The sequence below is a fragment of the Sorex fumeus genome, unplaced genomic scaffold, assembly GCF_029834395.1.
Source record: "Sorex fumeus unplaced genomic scaffold, SorFum_2.1 ptg000130l, whole genome shotgun sequence".
In the NCBI taxonomy this organism is placed as follows: domain Eukaryota; kingdom Metazoa; phylum Chordata; class Mammalia; order Eulipotyphla; family Soricidae; genus Sorex; species Sorex fumeus.
This window is the reverse complement of record NW_026606187.1, coordinates 361,521-383,523: the sequence shown is the minus strand read 5'-3', so window position 1 is coordinate 383,523 and position 22,003 is coordinate 361,521. Positions and strand designations below refer to the sequence as shown.

The 22,003-nt window shown below is 53.9% G+C and overlaps 1 protein-coding gene across 1 annotated transcript; it reads right to left on the bottom strand.

Moving 5' to 3' along the window:
- Positions 1 to 3,736: 3,736 nt before the first annotated feature.
- CORO1A (coronin 1A) lies at positions 3,737 to 8,673 on the bottom strand. The gene is made up of 11 exons (XM_056138787.1): positions 8,477 to 8,673; positions 7,020 to 7,218; positions 6,019 to 6,141; positions 5,802 to 5,931; positions 5,531 to 5,715; positions 5,302 to 5,421; positions 5,097 to 5,201; positions 4,832 to 4,977; positions 4,692 to 4,749; positions 4,379 to 4,594; positions 3,737 to 3,946 (listed from the first exon to the last, which is right to left on the bottom strand). The coding sequence occupies exons 2-11, from the start codon at positions 7,215 to 7,217 to the stop codon at positions 3,842 to 3,844; spliced, it is 1,386 nt and encodes a 461-aa protein (XP_055994762.1). The 5' UTR covers position 7,218; positions 8,477 to 8,673; the 3' UTR covers positions 3,737 to 3,841.
- Between the last annotated feature and the right edge of the window lie 13,330 nt (positions 8,674 to 22,003).

Below are 22,003 nucleotides of genomic sequence, written 5' to 3'. Positions count from 1 at the left end.
AGTGCCTTAACCCTGTCTCTCCGGTACACTGGGAAAGTAACTTGACTGACGGGTAACAGCCCAGCTTGAAGCCAGGCTCTTGACTAAAGCACCTGCAAGTTTGGTTTGGTTTGGGGGCCATCCTGTTTGTAGTCAAGGGCTAGGCCCACCTCACTGTGCTTCTGGGGGACAGTTCAGTGCTGGGGATAGAAGCAGGCCATATTCCTGGCCAGAGAGAAAGTATAGCAGGTAAGGTTGCATTGCATGCGATTCATAGGGTCCCCTGAGCCTGGCAAGAGTGGTCACTGAGCGCTACCAGGGGAGGCCCTCCAAAATACTAAAAAAAAAAAAAAAAAAAAAATTAATAGAACCAGGTCATATGTGTGCAAAATATGAGCCCTTTCTAATACTTTTACTTAGCAGTAGTGACCTGATAACCCTTGGGCATGGTTCATGGCGAGCTGGTCTTTCCCACAGCCTGTGTGAGAAGGCTTTGAGGACAGCCTCACGAGGAAAAGCAAGATCATAGAAACCACGTGACTGGAGAAAGTGGACCCCACTCAGACCCTGAGCTCTAGAGACAGGAGATGGTACCACCAGTAGGGTGCTTGCCTTGTACACGACTGACCTGGGTTTAATCCCTGCATCCCATATGGTCCCCTGAGGAGTCACGAGTAAGCCCTGAACACCACAGGGTATGACCCAGAAAATGAAATAAAAAATAATTGTCCTTGAATTCCTAAGCAACCTTAGGTCTCCACCACCATCAGTTAGTGAAGAGAATTCAGGCCCTACCCCAGAATCAAGTTGAACAGGGCTCTCTAAAGCTGGGTTCTTCCAGACCAGCCCTGTCTAACATGACTTTCTCATGGGATGAAAATGTTCCGTTTTGGGTTTTGGGCACACCTGGCAGGCTTACTCCTGGCTCTGCGCTCACAGCAGGGATCACTCTTGGCAGAGATCAGGGGCCATAAGTGGTGCCGAGGATCGAACCCGGGTCAGCTGTGTGCAAGGCAAGGCCCCTCCCGACTATTCTGCTCTGGGCCCAGGATGGGGATGTTCTCTTGGCTATGTGCACGTTCAGTATGGCAATCACCGGCCACACAGGGCCACTGGCTTGGAATGTGAGTAAATATTTCGGTTTTTGCTGATATTGAAAGTCACCTAAGGCTAGTTGTCGTCTATCATCACAGGCCAGTCTAGACCACTGGTTCTCAACCTTGATGACTATTTTGTGTCACTTAGGAACTTTTTGGGGACATTTATTTTCAGAACCTGGAAGAATAGCTCAGTGGCTTCAGGCAACCACCCTGTGAGTGTCCCACCACCAGTTCCATCCCCTGTGTCCCCGTTTACCGAATAGAATCAGCAGCTCTGGCTGTGGGCAGATGTACACAGATGCCACCTCCTGCGACAGAGATGGAGAAGGCCGCAGCCGGTAGGACAGTGCGACCCCTGGCGACTGGAATGTGCACAAACACCACAAGTAGAGTGACTGCAGGGGCCTGAGCCAAAGCACAGCTGGGAGGGCATTTGTCTTGAACGCCCCTAGCCCTGGCTGGATCTCCAGCGCCCCCTATGGTCCTCTGAACCCCTCCAGGGGAGGTCACTCAACACAGAGCCAGGAGAAAACCCTGAGCACTGCCAGGTGTGGACTCTTCCCCAACCAAAAAAAAAAAAAAAAAAGCATGACCCCAGTAAGTGCCACCACCAATCAAAGGTACAGCCTTCAGTGTACCTTTGTACACTGTGCTGCCCCTGGCCAGCACAACTAAATATATGAGCACCAGGTGTGCAATTCCTGATACAGCTCAACAAAGGGGAAGGAAGGGAACAAACAGATGAGACTGTGCCTGTTCCCAGGCTCCAGACTAGCGCCGCTGACTCAGGTTGTCCAGGTGACTTGAAAGTGCAGCTGAGAAAGTAAAGGACCAAACAGGATTGCCTCTCAGTATCTGTATTGCAAACCATAATGCCCAAAAGTAGAGGGAGAGGGGCTGGAGCGATAGTATAGCGGGTAGGATGTTTGCCTTGCACGCGGCGGCTGACCTGGGTTTGATTCCCAGCATCCCATATGATCCCCCGAGCACACCAGGAGTAATTTCTGAGCGGAGAGCCAGGATTAATCCCTGAGCATCGCCAGGTGTGATCCAAAAAGCGAAAAAAATCAAAACAAAACAAAAGTAGAGGGAGAGTATGGAGGAAATTGTCTGCCATGGAGGCAGGGGGAGGGTTGGGATGGGGGGCATACTGGGGACATTGGTGGTAGAAAATGTGCACTGGTGGAGGGATGGGTGTTGAATCATTGTTTGAAATTCAAACTTGAAAACTTTATAGCTGTATCTCATGGTGATTCGATTAAAAATAAATAAGTAAATAAAAAAGTGCAGCTTAAGGCCAAAGCCACTGGCCTGGACGTTAGCCTCGAGGGACAAAGTGATGGTCATTGTTTGAGGGAATGCTTCCTCATAGAACTAGGCTAGGGGGCCAGGGCGATAGTATAGCGGGTAAGGGACTTTCCTTCCACGCACCTGACCCACGTTCAACCTACGGCATCCCATATGGTCCCCCTGAGCCCGCCAGGAGTGACCCCTGAGCACAGAGCCAGGAGTAAGCCCTGAGGACTGCTGGGTGTGACCCAAAAAGTAAATCAAAATGATCAACTCCAATCATGCTTGTTCTGCATGTGGCAGACTGGGTTACTGGGTTCAGTCCCTGGCACCCAATATGGTCACCTGAGCCTGCCAGGGATGATCCCTGAGCACAGAGCCAGGAATAAACTCGAGAGCCCTGCTGGGTGTGGCCCCAAAAGAAAGCAAAAAGGTTATCAGCCTCAGGGCTGGAACAATAGTACAGCCAGTAGGGCGTTTGCCTTGTACGTGTGTGACCCGGGTTCGACCTCTGGAATCCCACATGATCCCCAGCACCGCCAGGAGTAACCCCTGAGCATTTCAGCATTGTCGGGTGTGACCCAAACAAAACAAAACAAAAAGACATACACACACACACACACACACACACACACACACACACACAGGTTCTCAGCCTCCCACCAAGAGAAAGAACAGGGGGGCTGGAGCAATGGCACAGCAGACAGGGTGTTTGCCTTGCAGATAGGGTCAACCCGGGTTTGACTCCCAGCATCTCGTATGGTCCTCTGAGCACCGCCAGGGGTAATTCCTGAGTGCAGAGCCAGGAGTAACCCCTGCGCATCACTGGGTGTGACCCAAAAAGCAAAAAACAAAAAAAAAAAAAAAGAAAAAAAAGGATCAAGCACAGACGTGAGACCCAGTCCTCTCCTAGGGTCATGCAGTATTTTGCTTTTAGGGGGAAGGGTAGGGGTTGCTGCCCACAGTGCTCAGGGGATCATATGGTGTTGGGAAGTCAGACTAGCGTCAGCCACATATAAGGCAAGTGCCCTACCCCTATACCATCTCTTTGGCCCTCCCACCTAGTCTGAATGCTAAGAACTTTTTCCTCTGCTGGGGACTTTCCCAAACTTTCCCACAAAGTCCCCCCAAAAAAACAGAAAAGAGGACACTTATTCCTAGGAGGTGGTCGAAGGAAAACACCAAAGAAACCATTAAGTCACAGTTTATCAAGGTTCCTACCCACCCAGGCCTGTCTGGTGGGGTCCAGGCCCTTCAGAAGTGTCACCCACACCCCTGCGGGCAGGGAACCCCTTTGGCCACCTAAGGGGGAAAGTTTAGGACAGACCCAGCGTTCAGGTGACCAGTCAGTCATCAGGGTCTGAGAATACCAGAAAATAAAGGCATTTTATTAGGATTTCCCATCGGCACTGTGGCCGGAGGCGGCAAGCGGCAGCAGGAGGGGCTGCCCAGCACGCTGAGGGCCGAGTCCTCTACTGGGCCTGGACCGTCTCCTCCAGCCTCTCCAGGCGCTTCTGTAGCTCCTGCACTGTCGCCTGGAGCTTCCTCATCTCCTCTTCCAGCCGGGATACAGTGTCCTGGGGACCCCACACTGCGTCAGGCCCGGGCTCCCCTCACCCCAGCAGCTCAGCTCAGCGCCCACCAAGGGCCCCAGGCCTTGGACCCTTTTTCTGCCCAGAGAGCTGCAGATCTAGACACCTGGCATCAGTTCGCCAAGGCCTTGGGCCACTCCTGGCCACCCAGGGAGTCCCGGGAGCTCCCTGCCCAGCCCTGCTCCCTGGGCCGACTCTCACCGAACTGGGCGCACCACTGGCCTAGATCTAGACACTGGCTCCCCTCACCCCAGCAGCTCAGCTCAGCGCCCACCAAGGGCCCCAGGCCTTGGACCCTTTTTCTGCCCAGAGAGCTGCAGATCTAGACACCTGGCATCAGTTCGCCAAGCCACTCCTGGCCACCCAGGGAGTCCCGGGAGCTCCCTGCCCAGCCCTGCTCCCTGGGCCGACTCTCACCGAACTGGGCGCACCACTGGCCTCTGTGGCCGTCTTCCTGCGTCCGGTGTCCAGGCCCCGGTTGACCCTCAGCTCACGGCTCTTTGGGGGCACGTAGCCATCCTTCAGGGAAATGAGCAGGGGCCCCGCGTTCCGACCCCCCAGCCACTCCTCAGCCGTGAGGGCGGCATCCGGCCCTGCAGTGGGTGGGTACAGATCCTCCTGGAACAGGTCCGACTGTGGGCAGAGCAAGGCTGTGTCAGAGAGTGGCCACGCCACCCCCCTGCCGCCCGACAGGCCACTGCCCGAGCCCACCAGGGACACGTGGCCTCACCTTCCTGGGCACCGTCATGGCGATGGGCTCGCACCTGCGCTCGTGCAGCTTGTAGAATCTGCGGGAACAGGAAAGTGAGCAGCGGCCACGGCACCCCTGGGCTGGGCCTGAACCCCCCAGGCAGGGCGGAGCTCAGTCACCTGGCAATCTCGCACTTGTTCACCTCCAGGCCACGTTTGGGCATGTAGCCCATGCCCCGCTGGGACTCCTTAGAACTGAACATGGAGAGATAGTGCAGGAACGGGGCCTCGGAGGTGATCTCGAAGTACCGGATAGAGCTGTCACCCTGGAGGAATGCACGAGGTGGCAGGGAGGGGTCAGGCATCTCGTGACACCCCCCCCTTCCCCGGCTCTCCCAGCCCAGCTCCCCGCTGCGCTCCCCCACGGCCCGCCCTGCCAGGCCACCTTGCCGCAGAGGTAGACAATGTTGGTGTCAGGGTCAAAGAAGGGCAGCAGGACGCCACTGCTCGTGTCCAGTTCCTGCAGGGACAGGGGCTCCTCCAGGTGCTTCTGCAGACAGGCGGAAGAAACCGGGAGCTCAGGATGCTCTCAGGGGGTGGGTAAACTGAGCCCCTGCCGCCCTCAGGCCCCGACTTCGCCCTGTGCTCACCATGTCCCACAGCGCCACCTGCCGCTCACTCATGCGACTGAAGCCGGTGGTCAGGATCTTGCCATCAGACACAAACACGGCGCGCACGGGCCGAGTTCCCTCGTGGGGACGGTCCTTCTCCTGGAAAAAGGGAGGAGGTGGGTCAGAAACCTACACACCGGGCCGGGCCCCCAGCCAGGGTGGCATCAGGCAAGAGGAGCACAGGCCCCAGGCCGGCTCCGGCACTCACAGCGACCACAGTGCCTTTGCGGGGTTCGATGACGCGCACGCGCTTGTCACGGCAGGAGGTGCAGAGGAGGCCGCCGTCCCTGCTCCAGTCCACGCTATAGATGGTGTCCGGGTGCACCTCGGCACCCAGGGTCAGCACAGCCTCCCCGGTGCCCACATCCCACACCAGGATCACGTTGTCACAACCTGGGTGAGGTCCCACATGTCAGAAACCAGGAGCCACTCATGCCCCAGGGCCCCGGGCTCCCTGCCCCTGCCCTGCCCACAGTCACCTGCGCTGAGCAGCACGTTCTGGGCAGTGGGGTGCCAGGCCACGATGCCAACTCGCTTGGTGTGGCCCTCCAAGGTGACGACGGGCTCACGCAGGGGCAGTGTCAGGCCCCCGTCGGGGATCTCCCACACCTACGGAGAGTGGGTGAGGGGATCTCAGGGCGGCTCCCGTCGAGGGGGCCCTGGCACATGTCCCCTGCCCCAGGTCCCCAGGCTCACCATGACCGTGCAGTCCTCAGAGCCACTGGCAATGACGTTATCATTGTGTGGGCACCAGGCGATGTCTAGCACAGGGGCCGTGTGGCCGCAGACCATGGGCACATTCTTGTCCACACGTCCAGTCTAGAGGGACAGCAGGCTACTAAGAGGGGTGCTTCTGCCTGCCCATCCCAGGTGAGAGAGGAAGGCTTTGGGGACACTGGGCCAAGAGCCAGGGGCGGGGGTGGAGGGGCTTGGGCCTGTCTCGGTCCAACAACTAGGAAGAATGACCACGAGCAGCTCAGGACGGGGCCTGGGGTCCTGGTGCAGCCTGGCTGTCCAGCCCTGACCGACTCCGGGCCTCAAGCTCAGTTCCTTGTCTCCCCAAGCCTGCCCGAGGGAGAGTCCCACAGGTCCCGGGTCCAGGACAGCCTTATGGGGCAGGGGCACATGGCTGTCCTGCAGTGAGTTCCTCGGGGAGCTCGTGGGACTGCGGGGCCACATCCCTCCTCCAGGAGAACTAGGAAGTCTCATCTCTGGCCCCCAGACGGCAGCCGAGGTTTGGAAACGGCAGCTTCCGGGGACAGCCAGTGCAGCAGCACTTCCTGTGCAAAGAGGGGCCCAGCGCACCCCAACAACCACTTCCTCTTCTCTCTGCTTGCATCGGCCCTTTTAAGGTAACTACTTGGGTCCCTTCTCTCCTTCCTGTCTCACCCAGAGAGTACAGGAGTGTGCTGGGGGGGGGGGGGGGGGGAGGGAGGGTGTGCAGGCACAGGGAAAGCAGGGGTGGGAGCAGGGTCTCGAATCACACAGACCCAGACCCCCATAGCCATCCCAGCCCTGCCCACGTTACTGAACGCAGCCCCCAGCCGGAGGGGAGAGCCAGCAGGCCTGTGTGATCAGCCCCTCCAGCGCCTCTGTGCTGGTTTGCATGTGACCCCTGCATGGGTGGCACAGGCTGGGGGGACCGCGGGCTGGCCTCCAAGGGCTGGACGCTGGGCCTTCGAGCAGCAGGGACCCACCTTGCTCAGAGGCAGCACCAGGAAGGCGCCTCCCCCACTGGCCTCACAGATGAGAGCCACAAACTTGGGGTTGACAGCACAGAAGCAGCTGTCCCAGGTCGTCTGCGAGACGCGCACATCCTCGTAGCACTGGTCGGCCTTGGCTGGCTGTCCAAACACGTGGCGGAACTTGCTAGAACGCACCACCTGCCGGCTCATCCTGAGGGATACGCAGGTCACCCCCGACCTCAGAGTGGTCCCATCTCCCCCCAGACAACCCTCAGCCGGCTTCAACTCCCAGGTGCCCTGCCCCTGCTTCTCCTTCCAGCCGTCCTGCCTCCCCTCGAGGCCTTCCCTACCCCCCACCCCCCCCCACCCCGCCTTGCTCTGTGCCCACTGCCCACGGCCACCGCAGGGGGGGCGGCGAGGCAGCAGCAGCCACTTGGCACTGGCTGGGAACGGTAGGTGACGCTTCCTCTCCAGGCTCTTCCGCCTCCCCTCCTCCTCACCCCACACAGGGAGCTCTGGAGGGGGCCACAGCCCCGCTTGGCACCAGCTGGACACATGGATAGCCTAGAGGCGGTGAGGGGCAGGCGCCCCCCCCATGGGCTCAGCGCCAGGGCCTCCTCCTCAAGCCTCTGCCCTCACCTCCAGCCCCCCCCCCCATGAACAGGTTCCCCCAGCAGCACCTCTGATCCCACGGTCCCCCTCGCCCTCCCGCTGGCGGCCAGTGGGGGATGCAAGGAAATTCAGGGCTGCCAAGAGCCCCTGGGGTTCAGGGCCCGTCAGGGTGCCCAAGCGCATCCCTTGCTGCTCAGGAAATGCCAGCGCTTCTGGGGGGCTCTCCAGGGCCTCCTCTGCACCCACCTTCTCCCACTCCCTCTGTCTGCCTTGGGCCTGTCTTGCTAGGGCGCCAGCCCCCTCCCCCAGGGCCTCCGGGCCGGCGGCCTCCAGGTCACCTGCCCAGAAAGGATGGCAGTGAGGCATGTGCGAGAAGAAGCTAGTCTGGGGCTGCGGAGGCTATTCCCAGGTGAGAAGCGGGGTCTGGGTAGAGGGGAGCCCCCCAATGGGGGGACAGGAAGCCTCGCCCTACCCTGCCTCCTCCCCGCTGCAGGTACCAGGCCGGAAACCACCGAAAGGGGAACTTGGCCTTTTCTTGTTTTGCTCAGAACCCCTTCCTGTCTCGGAGCTGGGGCAGCTCACCCCTTGCCCCCCACCCCACCCCCATCCCCAACCCTCTCATTCCCAGGCGAGTCCTGCCTGACCCCCGGCTCCCTCGCTTCCATCGGTACCGCGGGGCTCGCTTCCCCTGGCCTCTGCCAGCGGCCTGGGGGCCCCGCGAGGGACCCTCGCACCGCACCCACACCAGCGCTGACAGCCCGTGCGCCCCCACAACCCAGCTGCCCAGCTCACGCCTGCCCCACAGGTGGCCGGGGGCAGCGCAGCCTCCATCGTTTCCCGGGGGCTCCCCGCCTTACCTGCTGCGGAGAGAGGAGCGACCCCCGAATGGAGGAGGAGGTGGCGGAGGAGGAAGCTGGAGGCGCCCGACACTGCCCGCCGAGGATGCTCTTGTCAAGACAATGAATGAGGAGCGCGGCGCCCGCCTCCTCCGGGTGGCAGCGCCCTCGGGGCGGGGCTTCTCCGGGCCACGCCCACCGCCGGCACCGCCCCGCAGCGCGCCCGGGCCCCCGCCGCCGCTTCCAAACCAAAACAGATGCCGCTGCCGCGCCGCGTCGGGCGCGCCGTGCTAATGTCAAAATGCAAAAATACCCTGTTCCTTCCTCCCGCCGCCAGCCCTCCCCCAGCCCACTCGCCACCCTTCCCGGGCGTTCCCCGAAGCGCCCGACGGACCGGCCGCCCCCGCACTCGGGGGAGGACGGCGAGCGGCGCCCACCTTCACCCTGCAGGCCGCTAATTCACGAGTGCGTGGTCCTGGGGGCGTCGCTGAACCCCTCTGGGGCGCGTGTCTCTTAGTCTCCGAGCATCCTGCCTCGCCTGTCTCCCGGGGAACGCGGCTAAGAAAAGCTCGTTTCTCACTCGGCCCCTCCTCGGTGCGGGAGCGCTCGGCCTGCCCCGGCGAGCGGCAAAGGCGGCTTCAGGCTCAGCTGCAAATGACGCCTCTTCTCCTGCAGGGAGACTGGCCCGGCCTTCGTCACTCACAGGGACAGCAGGGCCCGGCCGGGGAGACCCTCTCGAGGGGCCACGGATGCAGCGCTCCGTGGTAGAGCTTTTGCCTTGCATGTGTGAGACCCCGGGGCCCCATCCTGCGCCCTAAATCGATCCCTGTAGAGCAGGACTGCGTTGTGCCTTTGGCCCCTCGCTGGCACACCCACGGGGTGACCAGTCACCCGAAAGGGTAGCTCACCCCTCTTAGACTCAGTTTCTCCCTCTGTAGCCACATCATCCCTGCCCAAGGCCGCTGTGCTTCCCTCACCCTTAAAAGTCCCCCGTGGTTCTTTATGGGGGTGCTCCTAAACGTTGCTCTGAAGGTCCAGGGCCACTTCTGGTGATGAGCACAGCCCAGCCAGCAGGCCTGACAGTGATGCTGGAGGCCTACCAGTCCGTTGCTGGGGACATAAACAAATAAGGCACGTGCTCCAGTCCTTCCAGGACTTCTCCCACTCTCTACAGCCAATGTCCACCCAGGCAACCACTGATAAGTTTTATTTCAATATATATAGATAGATACCTCTCTCTCTCTCTCTCTCTCTCTCTTTGTATGTATATATATATACATAGATATATGTATATACATAGCTTTGCATATTTGAGCATTCTCCAAACAAATGAAATCATATAGAATGAGTTTGGGCTTTTCTGTTGTTGGTTGTTTTTGTTTTAGGTTATTTTGTTTTGTTTTGTTTTTGTTTTGGATTTTGGGCTGTACCCAGTGGTACTCAGGACCTACCTGCTGTGCACTCAGAAATCACTCCTGGAGGGACTCTGGGGACCAGATGGGGTGCTGGAGATTGAACCCAGGGTGCCCTACCCACTGTACTATTGCTCCAACCCTGTGTCTTGTTTCTGCAGTGCCAGGAATTGAACCCAGGACCTCAGAGAAACACGTTGTGTACCCTTCCACCCAGCCACATTCCAGCCCTGGATTGGTTTTTTTTCAGTCAAATGTCTTTGTGTTTGTTTTTCATTTGAGGGCTCCCAATCAGTGCCAAGGGGCTCAGGACCTCTCCCAGCAATACCAGCCAATGGGGCCAGAACTCTCAATGCTTGGACCCCAAATGTGGTGCTGGGGATCACAAGGCACATCCCCAGCAGTGTTCAAGGGACCAGGAGGCCCACCCCCAGCAATGCCCCGGGACAGAGGGGGTGCATGATGCTGGGAGTGAAACCAGAGTCAGGCTCAGGAAGCAGACTCCTGATCCATGGGCTAATGTTTGGAGATCTGTTCGTGTTATCTTATGTCCCATAGGATTTTTATTTGACCTAAGCACTCGATCACTTGATACCCCGTTACTCATCGATTTACAAGAGCGGGTGCCAGTAGTGTAGCCCAATGGCATCTGCTCATTCTAGGAGTATGCAGAGCCTCAAACCGATCATTCAGGGTCTTGACTAAGAAGTCTGTCCATCTTGTAGGTGGGCGTCCACGCGATCTTTTGACGTCCCATGGAATCCAGTCACTAATGGCTCTAGTCCAGCGGTCGTCTCTAAACCTCATTACATGTCCAGCCCATCTGATTTTTGATGCCTTGGCAAATGAGACAGCGTTCCTGATTCTTGAGCGTTGACGGAGATCGGAACTCCGGATTCTATCTCTCATTTGAGTGAAGCGTGGTACTCCAAGCATAGCTCTTTCGATTCCTCTTTGAGAGACCCGAATAGCGTTTTCATCCTGTTTTCGTAGGGCCCAGGTCTCTGAGGCATATGTTAATGCAGAAAGAACAGTGGAATCAAAGAGATGTGCTCAGAGCTGGAGGTTCTTTGTCCTCTTAGTTATTTCTTTAATGCTCTTGAAGGCATTCCAAGCCGCTTTTTTCCTCCTGTGTAACTCAGGTGCCAGGTCATTCATCATGTTGATTTCTCGACCTACATATATATAACTGTTGCATTCGGAGATGGTGGGTCCATTGAGAGTGAATGGAACATCAAGAACAAGACTCTTTCTCATGAACATTGTCTTTGTGAGATTCAGTTGTAATCCGACCTTTCCACACTCACGGTCGAAGTCAGTTAGCATTTGTGCCACTTGGCTGATGTTTGGTCTTATTAGAACGATGTCATCAGCAAAACAGAGGTGGTATAGTTGCCGACCATCTATCTTCACTCCCATTCCTTCCCATTCCAGTCATCGCATGATGTTCTCAAGGGTGGCACTGAAGAGTTTTGGTGAAATGGTATCACCCTGCCGAACCCCTCTCTTGACATGGATGATTACTTCTTTGTAGAATGGTAAGATCCTGGTAGTGAATCCGTAATAGAGCTCACGGAGGATCTTGATGTATTGAGTTTGTACGCCCTGATTGGCTAGGGCTTCTACAACCACTTCCGTCTCAACAGAATCAAAGGCCTTCTTTAAATCAATTAACGTTAGACAGAGTGGCTTCCTGAGAAACCTCAATGAGCTTAGTAATCATGTGGATATGGTCGATGGTACTGAATCCTTTTCGGAATCCGGCTTGTTCACATGGTTGTCCTTCATCTAGTGTTCTGCTAATCCTATTCAGGATGACTCGAGTGAACAGTTTGTAGATGACAGACAATAGGCAGATTGGGCGATAGTTGCCAATGTCGTGGATGTCTCCCTTCTTGTATAGTAGTACAGTCCTGCTGATTTTCCATTGGGATGGAACCTTGCATTCAGACAGGTAGCGTGTGAAGAGCTGAGCCGGTATTTATGAGTACTGACGGTAAGTTCTTCAGGTGTTCAGGTCTGACCTTGTCTGGGCCAGGTGCTCTTTGTTTCTTTACCAACGAGATGGCATGTTGGATTTCGGAAGGGAGAACATTGGGAATGACATATCCATCCTGCGGAATTTGGTATGTGGGAAAGTGGATGTGGGATGTAGCTATTAAAGAGATCTGAGTAGAAGTCATGAATAATCTTCTTCATTGCCCTTCTGGAAGATGTGATAGATCCATCAGGATGTCGGAGGGCAGTCATCTTGGTCTTGTAGTTGGTGAAGGACAGGCAGGCATTACGAATGTTTTTCCCGGCTTCTGCTGCATCTACCAGCACCACTGTTCTCCTGTCTTTGAGGTCATCCTTGATCGCTTCTCTGCACTGTTTTGCCAACTCGGACGTTCACTTGCGGTTGTCTGAGGCATGTGCCAAGCCACGTTGGCGAATAAGTTCAAGAGTGTTGGAAGAAAGGCGTTTTTTTGTGGTTATCTCTCTCTTGGCATTCCTCGCACAATCATGGAGGTGCTGAATCATTCGAACATATTCTTCGTCGATGCTGTCAATGACAGCATCTTCCCATGTTGCCGCAACAGAGCCAAAGAGCTCCCAGTTGGTGGTCGTTCTGGGAGTTCTCTTCTTAAACTTTGCATTCTTTCCTCCCCTTTCTGTGAGGTAGAATTTTGCACGAAGGAGATGGTGGTCCAATCCCATTTGGAATTTTGGGACAACAACAACATCGGTTAGGCAAAACCGCCAATTGAATATGATGTGGTCTATTTCATTGTGGAACCGTCCACCGGGAGACTCTCATGTCCAACGTTTAGATTCAGCCTTTTGAAACTGTGAGTTACATGGATGATCTTGGTTGACATGATGAACTCAGACAGTCTGTCACCCCATTCGTTCCATTCTAGGCCATGGGTCCCGATGTGGAGTTCATTGGCTGATCTTCTTGGTCCTATCTTGGCATTAAAATCATCAACAATGATCTTGTAGAAGGTGTGGTCTTCTTTATAGAACTTCTACCTAAGCATAATATCATTATATAATATAAAATTATACTGAAAATGTTAGCAGTGGGGCTGGAGAGAGGGCACAGTGGGTAAGGTGCATACTGTGCATGGGGTCGGTTTGATCCCCAGCACCATATGGTCCCCTGAATATCAGAGGGTACAGCCCTGGAGGCCCCCCAAACACCACCAGATATGGCTCTGGAGGGTCCCCAAGCTCTACCCGGGTAATCCTTGCCCTGCAGAGACAGCCACACCACACCCTGAGACCCTCTCATCAAAGCAATGGTCCCGTTGGCTGAGAATCACCAGGAGGGACCCCCAAGGCTCTTGACTTGGGAGGAGGCCCAAAAACAAAAAGAACAGTTCAGCAATAATTTCTTAATATTATGGTAACCCAAGTTCTCTTTTTGTTTGTCTGAGACCACATCCGGCAGTGCTCAGGGCTTCCTCCTGGTCCTGTGTGCAAGGATCACCCTGGGCGATCTGGAAATCGAATCGAGGTTGACTGCATGCAAGGAACGCACCTTGGCCTCTGTGCTGTCTCTCAGCTCTGGGATACCTGAGGTTCTGTTCCAATTTCCGTGTCTGCCAAAAAAGAAACATTCGCATTAGGTCAATGCTAACCTCCCTGAGACTGGGAAACTGCAGTGTGTGCTTCCTACAAGATGAGGCAAGAAGTAGACAGCAGCGCTCTGTAATAATTCTTGCTCAAATCACCACTACTGCCACCAGCCTCACCATCACTTTGGATGTCGTCATGCTAGGAAAAAAGGGGAATAGGACAGGTTAATGCCATATGGAAATAATTGACAGATCTAGAGTGTGGAGAACTGTGAAAGACAATTGCCCTCATGTCAGTGAATAAGTGGATTCAAAGGGGAGGAGGAGAGAGGCTGGAGCACAGGCGGTGCCCAGGGTTCAACCCCCGACTTTGTCTGCTCCCCCAAGCTCTGCGAGGAGCAACACCCAAGCACCACGCCAGGTGCAGCCTTGTCACAGCGCAGGTGTCCCACGGACCACCAGCTCAGCTAATTCAGATCTCGAGCAGGAACCCTTATGTAAGGGTGCCCTGTCCCTGGCTTATGCTCAGTTAACCTGACCAGTCACTTCTCACCAGCCGTCTGCTCTCAGCTTTTCCCTTGTGTTTCTCTTTTTTGGAGGAGAGAAGTGAAAACTCTTTTTTCTTTGTCATTGTTGGTTTTTTGGGGGGGCACGTTCAGCAGTGCTCAGGGGTTACTAGCTCTGCGCTCAAGGGTCACCTCTGGCAGGGCTCGGGGGGATCGTGTGCTATGCTGGTGATCGAACCCAGGTTAGCCACGTGCAAGGGAGCGCCCTCCCTGCTGTGCTATCTCTCCTGTGAGAACTCTCAAGCCCTCATTTCCCATCAGCAGCAGCTTCTGTGGTTGCTAGAAACAGCCTGAGCTGGTTATCACCGAGAAGGCGTCCTCAGAACCTGGGGCCGAGTCCTTCCCTTCCTGGTGAGCTCACTCCGTTGCGTAATGCCTTCCTCCTGGAGCGCTGGCCTCTCTGCAGGCCAGAAGCACTCCGGAGGTCTCTGGGGGGACCTCTCTCGAGCGAGCGAGTGGCAACCTCAAACCACTTCCCTATCTCGCTCATGCTCACTGTCAAGCTTCTTGAGAACTGTTTGCACTCACAGGCTACTTACCTACCTTCCTTCTACAGGACACCCCGTTCCCCACTTCCCTGCATCCCGGTCCTCGCCCAGGCCACCTGCACCCCTAACCCTCTAGTCCTCCTTCCATCTTCGACTTTCCTGACTCCCTGGCCCGCTCCCCTGGTTCTCTGCTCTCCTCCCCTCCCTCCTCTCCCCCCCCCACTCTTCTCTCTTTCACACACACAGAGATACAGACACACAGAAAGAGACACACAGAGACACTCACACATATAGACACATACACACCTACACACATGTACACAACACACAATATGCACACCCAGAGACACACACAAACACACACATACACACACTCGGAATATACAGAAACACACATACACACACGGCACACACAGGCACTCACACGCAGACACACACACGCTCACACACCTCCCCTGCAGTGTGTGTGCGTGTGCCAGGTGCCAGGACTTCGGTGCCAGGACTCCCCACTCTCCCCATCTTGTCTTTGCACCCCCTTCCCACATTTTCCTTCACAATTGCAGCTGCAAACGCAGACACAGCCTGTCTCCGTGGCATAGACCTGTCCCTGGGTGCCCTAGTTTTGACTGCCAAGTCCATGGCACCTCAGGGAAGCCTCACAGGAGAGGAATGATTTTTTAAACTTTCTTTTTGGGAAGAGAGTGCATTCTCTAAGCAGTGCTTGGGGGAGGTAGGGGGCCTGGCATTCTTCTAGAACTTCCTGGCCAGCGTGGTCAGTTGGTTGACTCTAAGGCCTGAGTGCTGGGGACCACCATGGTGGTGTTCGGGGCCTCCAGAGTCACATCTGGGGAACCTCGTCGCTCAGGGAGCTGTGGGCTGGGTGCTAGGGATCCAACCTGGGTTCATTTGAGCATTTTCCCTCACCTCATACGGGATCTCTCATATGAGAATAAATGTTTTGTTTTGGTTTGGTTTTTGGTTTGGAGGCCACACCCAGTGATGTTCAGCACTACTCCTGGCTCTGTATTCAGAAATTACTCCTCGGGGTTCTTGGGGGTGCTGGGGATCAAACTCAGGTCAGCTGTGTGCAAGGCAAGACCCCTACTTGCTGTACTATCGCTCCCATCCAAGAGAGTAAATTTTTTTTGCCTTTGTCACAAATTCGAATCCTTATTGTTCTGAAATAAATGTTATAAACATAACTCAAAAACAAAACAAAACGAAACTTCAATATTCGTCCAAGAGAGTAAATCTTTTTTTTTGGTTTTTGGGTCACACTCAGCGATGCACTGCACTCAGGAAACACCCCTGGCGGTGCTCAGGGGATCATATGGGATGCTGGGAATCGAACCCGGGTTGGCCGCATGCAAGGCAAACGCCCTACCTGCCGTGCTATTGCTCCAAGCCCGAGAGAGAGAAAATCTTGACCCTGAGCCTTTCCTTCTCCCCAGGATACCACCACTGTGTTGGGTTCTGGGCAACTGCACTAGCTCCCCACCTAATTTCACGCTCTTATTCCTCTAGTCCCCCACTGTAAGAAACCCTTGCCTTGCTGCCTGCTTCCAATGCCAACCTCCTCCTCCTCCTCGGGGGAAGCTGACCTGCCCGCAGCGAGGCACACAGAGCTCCCGTGTCCCTCCTCTCTGACCTGTGGCGCCTCATTACCAAGCTCAGGCCCACCCCCTTCCTCCTGTCCAGAGGCGGAAGTCTCAAGATAGATGGTTACAAGAGGAGGGATAGAAGTGGGGGGGTCTCAGGTCCTGGTGCCACAGGGCAGACGTCTCTGAAACTTGGCGACTTATTAACAGCCACCTGGAGCTGGAGAGACGCTCATTGGACTGAGCATGCGCTTTGCCTGCAGAGGGCCCCAGTTCAATTCCTGCCACCTAATGGTTCCCTGAGCACCACTGGCAGTGACACCCCCCCAGCATGGTGCAGGGAGGAACCACCAAGCACCAACCCCGTGAGTAGTCCCTGAGCACCTTTGGGTGTGGCCCCCAAATGAAGCAAGACAAAGAAAGATGACAAATACTTATGTGTCAGAGGCCGGAGCGATAGTATAGCGGGTAGGGCATTTGCCTTGCATGCAGCCAACCCAGGTTCAATCCCGGCACCCCATATGGTCCCTCAGCACCACCAGGAGTAATTTTTGAGTGCAGAGCCAGGAGTAACCCCTGAGCATTGCTGGGTGTGACCCAAAAAGGAAAAAAAAAGCTCATGTGTCTCTTCTTGGGTTTCAAGAGGGCAGGAGAAGAACCTGCCAGTGCTCTAAGAGGGGACAGCGAAACATCCCCCCATGTTCTGCTGGATCAGCAGGCCCCACACAGCTGGATTCCAGGGGAGGGACAGAAACTCCTGCTTCCGGTGTGGAGGGATAGAGAATTCACACCTGTCTGTGATCCTCAAGGACAGGGCAGGTGACAGTGCAAGCTTGTTCTCTGAGGCTGTGCCACACTTTCCCCAGGCAGGAACATGGGCCCTGCAGAGCAAAACCTTCTGGGTTTGTTTGGTTTTTTGTTTTAAATAAGTTGGAAATGAGGATTTTATTATTTGTTTGTTTGGGAGCCACTCTTGGCCTACTCCAGGCGCTTGGGAGACCATAGAGGGTACCAGGAATCAACCCAGGTTGACCATATGCAAGGCAAGCACCCTATCCACTGTACTACTTCTCTGGCCCTGGAAATAAGGATTTTTAGAGAAGTTATACTTATTTTATTATTTTTTGCAGTGCTGGGGTCACTGTGACATCTCATACATGCAAATGCTCTATCATTGAGCCCCCAAAAGTGGGCTTTCATGTGAAAGTTCCAGAGCTTCCAATATTGGCATCTGAGTGCCAGAGTGGTAGTACAGCGGGTAGGGCACTTGCCTTGCATGTGGCTGACCAGGGTTTGATCCCCAGCACCCTATTTGGTTCCTCAAGCACCGCCAGGAATGATCCCTCATAACAGAGCCAGGACAAACCTCTGAGCACTGCTGGATGTGGTGCAAATAATTTTAAAAAATTTTAAAATATTGGCAACTGATTACACTTTTTCTAAGAAAATGCTATGAGCAAAACTATATCTCTCTAGTTTGGATGTGTTTTTTTTTTCTGCCAGAAATTTCTTAGACACTGTTCTTTGCCCTTGGCACAGCCCTAAAATTTCTCAGGCCCTGTTTGCCATCCGACCTCTTCTGAGCTGGCATATCTTTAAGATTTTGGTCAAAACTTTTTTTTCTGTGAAGCCATTGTCGCCTGGCCACCCCTCAAGTTGTTTCCTCCCTCTCCCTGTGCTAATGACCTCGGAGGGTTTGTCTGGTGAAGCATATTGGATATACTTGTTTACACGTCCACTTCCTTTACCAGTTTGAATGTTATTTTCCCAACACATGGTTGGCACACTGAATGTTCTTTCCCAACACACTAATCAACAACCAACACAGCTCGCTCGCTCTTTTCTTTCTTTCTTTCTTTCTTTCTTTCTTTCTTTCTTTCTTTCTTCTCTTCTTCTTTCTTCTTCTTCTTCTTCTTCTTCTTCTTCTTCTTCTTCTTCTTCTTCTTCTTCTTCTTCTTCCTCCTCCTCCTCCTCCTCTTCCTCCTCCTCCCCCTCCTCCTCCTCCTCCTCCTCCTTCTCCTTCTTCTCCTTCTTCTTCGTCATCAGGGGACCATATTTATTGCCAGGGATGGAACCAGGATCAGTTGCATGCAAGACAAGCACCTTAATCTCAATACTATCTCTCTGGCTACAGCAACCTTTGTACACTCCATTCACACCACTTTCTCGCTGAGCACCCCCAGCTCCCACCGTCGTGTTCAGCTCCTCTTCACTTCTCTTCACAATGATTCCAAGAAACTCAGGGTCTTATTTGACTGACTCAATGGAACAGGCACATAGGGCAAGAGTCATCCAGGCAAGAAGCCCCAGCTCTATTTGTTCCCACAGTGCTGCACCTCCAATTTCCAGTTTGGAGTTAAGGAACCAAATTCACCAGACATAACCTCCAACAACAGTTGCATCCCCAAATTCTGTCCACCCCTGTTGGGTCTCTAAGTGATACAGATACCTCCCAAAATTGCCCTTGGGAGCACTTGGAAACCCTGGGGATAACATGAGAAGGGGTGTTAGTCTAGCTCCCTATTGAAACCTGGTCACAGGTAGAGACGGAGGAGTACCCTAAACTCCCTTGATGCCATGCCACCACCAAGCTTGAGACACATTCCCTGATTTACTCGTGGTCAACTACAGCTTAGATACAAAAGATCTCAAAGCTTTAGGCCTTTTCAAAACCCATAGGCCTGGGGCTGGAGCGATAGCACAGCGGGTAGGGCATTTGCCTTGCACGCAGCCAACCGGGGTTCGATTCCCAGCATCCCATATGGTCCCCTGAGCACTGCCAGGAGTAATTCCTGAGTTTAGAGCCAGGAGTAATCCCTGTGCATTGCTGGTGTGACCAAAAAAAAAAGTTAAAACCCATAGGCCAATACCATACCTCTTAAGCTAACTATAACTAGTTTGATATCATTTATTTGAGGGGGCACACCCAGCGGTGCTCAGGGTTTAGTCCTGGATCTACATTCAGGGATCACTTCTTGTGGACCTTGGGGGACCATATGTGGTCCTGGGGACTGAACCCAGGTCTGCTGCATGCAAAGCCAGGGCCTTATCCTCTGTCCTGTCTTTCTCGCCCCACTATTTTACCTTTTATGTTACTATATCTGACCCCTATATCACAAACTTCTTTTATTTATTTATTTTTGCTTTTTGGGTCACACCTGGCGATGCACAGGGGTTGCTCCTGGCTCTGCACTCAGGAGTTACTCCTGGCGGTGCTCAGGGGACCAGATGGGATGCTGGGAATCGAACCCGGGTCGGCCGCGTGCAAGGCAAACGCCCTACCTGCTGTGCTATCTCTCCAGCCCCTATCACAAACTTCTTTTTAAAAAAGTTGATAGGCAACTCTTGCCTTGGATGCAGTCAACCAGGGTTTGACTCCCAGTATCCCACATGGTCCCCAGAGTGCAGAGCCAGGAGTAATTCCTGAGTTCAGAGTCAAGGGTAACCCCTGAGCACGCCAACTGTGGCCCCCCCCCAAAAAAAAACAAAAAAAGCAGAGAACTTCCTCTGGCAGGAAGCAACCCTTTACATCCCTGCTAACTCCAACCTGTGCGGGCAGAGATGAGGGCTCTTGGGAACCAGGATGGGTTCAAAGACAGCAGTACGGCAATGGGGCCCCAGTCCTTACCCTGAGAAGGAACTGGCTTCAGTCCACAGACTGGATGGGCCGTTCCCAGAGCATGTCAGCATGGCCAGTAACCCTGGAGGTCAGTCTCTGAGCCATCCGGGGCTTCTCCAGAAGTTTTGGAGCTATAGGAGCAGGACATGACACATGTGTGTGGCTTTATGTCTGCAGATGAGAGCAGCCCTAAAACCTGATATCCGATCCCACTTCAAACCTTTTCAGGACTTTTTATTGCCTAAGACTAAACAGTCAAAGTGCCTTCATGCAGCACATATGGCCCTCAGCGGCCTGACCCCTGACTTCAGTGACCCCTGACAGAGGCGGTACCCACCTGCTCACACCTGCGGCCTCTCCCCCTGGGTCTGCCTTGCTCAGTCTTTTGGTCTAAGCTCAGGCATCTTCTATTCTGAGATGACTCTCCTGCCTGTCATTTCTAATATTGCAGTGCAATTATAATTATAAATGGTAATGACACGTACAAAGTACAGTAACGAGCCGCGTATGAACACTCCTCACCTTCGCTGCCCCCGGGCCCTGCACACAGCAGAAGCTCGAGAGATCCCATTAGGAAGAAATCATCCTGGTAGTCAAGAAGTCGATTCACCCGCAGATGGGGCCTTGCCATGCTCAGATCTGCAGGAAGAAGCTGAGTTTCCTAGGATACTCCCTGCCCACAGAGACTGGTCCTCACTCGCGCCTCCACGGCTCTTGGCATCTGTATGCAAGAGAACCTCCTTCCTCCCTCGCTCAGTGCAAGGGGAAGCTCCTTGCATCCCCCCAGGTCTGCGCTTGGCATTGTCTTGCTGCTCATGTGGCTGAGTCTTGTGTCTCTCAGCAGACACCAGAGTCAGATGCCTCAAGCCTGCACAGCCGTGCCAGGCTCAGTCAGCGGGTTCTCTAGCTACCAGCAAGCTAGGGGGCATTGGACGCATTTTCCAATCGCTTTTCTTCTCTTGATGATTAATATCAATGAGACATGACGGCATGCTGTATAATTAGATCTCTGCTCTTCAGAATCTCTGGTGGGAAAAAAAATCACACACATTTGCCATTTTCTTATGATTTTTCCTATCAGGTACTTTTCACACACCTGAGGTTTGTCGGGTTTAAAATGTTTTAAATGGGAATGGGCTGGAGAGATAGCACAGCGCGTAGTGCGTTTGCCTTGCACGTGGCCGACCCAGGTTCGATTCCCAGCATCCCGTATGGTCCCCTGAGCACCGCCAGGAGTAACTCCTGCGTGCAGAGCCAGGAGTAACCCCTGAGCATCGCTGGGTGTGACCCAAAAAGCAAAAAATAAAAATAAAAATGAAAATCCAGGCTCCTTCCATTCTTTAAAATAAAATAAAATGTTTTAAATGGGGAGCCAGAGCAATAGTACAGTTAGTAGAGCATTTGCCTTGCACACTGCTGATCCAGGTTCCATCTCCAGCATCTCATATGGTCCCCTGAGCACTGCCAGGAGCAATTCCTGAGTGCAGAGACAGGAGTGCAGAGCCATAGGCATCACTGGATGTGCCTCTCTGAGAAAAAAAAAGTTATTAATAGGGCTAGAGCAACAGTACAGCGGGTAGGGCACTTGCCTTGCACACAGAGGTTTGATGTTCTGCACTCCATATGGTCCCTGAGCCTACCGGGAGTGATCCCTAAATGCAGGGCCAGAAGTAAGCCCGTGCATCACTGCATGTGAACCCCCACCCCCCCAAAAAAGAGAAAAAGAAATCTGTAAAATATCTCGAAACCAAGCACAAGCCCAGGAAACACAACAAGTAATTAAAAATCAGGGTTGGGGCAATAGTACAGTGGCTAGAGTTCTTGCATTGCAGGCAAATCTGGATTTGATCCTTGACACTGCATATGATCCCCTGAACCCCGCCAGTAATGATCCCTGAGCGCAGAGCCAAAAGTAATCCCTGAGCACCACTTCCAAAAAAAAAAAAAAAGGTCAATTTCAGCGCTGAATAACACCTATGGTCAACACTCAAGTTGGTCCCTGCAGAGTCGGCATCTGCTTTTCCTCAGGTAGAACTTGATTTTTCCTATAAAGGAAAGCTTTTCAAGAGAAATTGTGTTTTGCCTTGAATTAAAATTATCCTTTTAGCATAAATACTTTGAGACAAATGTTCACCATTAGCTGCCTTAAATTGTTGGTAATGGTGAACATAGAATTCCCGGTGAGAGAATAAACCATGGGCAGCAGTAAACCCTGAGTACCACCTGGTCTGGCTCAAAATCCAAAAGAGAAAATTGTTTAATTATTGTTAAAATGACATATCATTCTGTAATAATGCATGCA

Bases quoted from the DNA above. Each gene is read 5' to 3' on its own strand.
- CORO1A (XM_056138787.1), bottom strand. From the start codon at position 7,217: ATGAGCCGGCAGGTGGTGCGTTCTAGCAAGTTCCGCCACGTGTTTGGA. The intron at 5,932-6,018 runs GTGAGCCTGGGG...CACTCTCCGTAG, and splicing joins CTGAGGACTGCACGGTCATG to GTGTGGGAGATCCCCGACGG. The intron at 4,750-4,831 runs GTGACTGAGCTC...CTGTTCCCGCAG, and splicing joins AACAAGTGCGAGATTGCCAG to ATTCTACAAGCTGCACGAGC.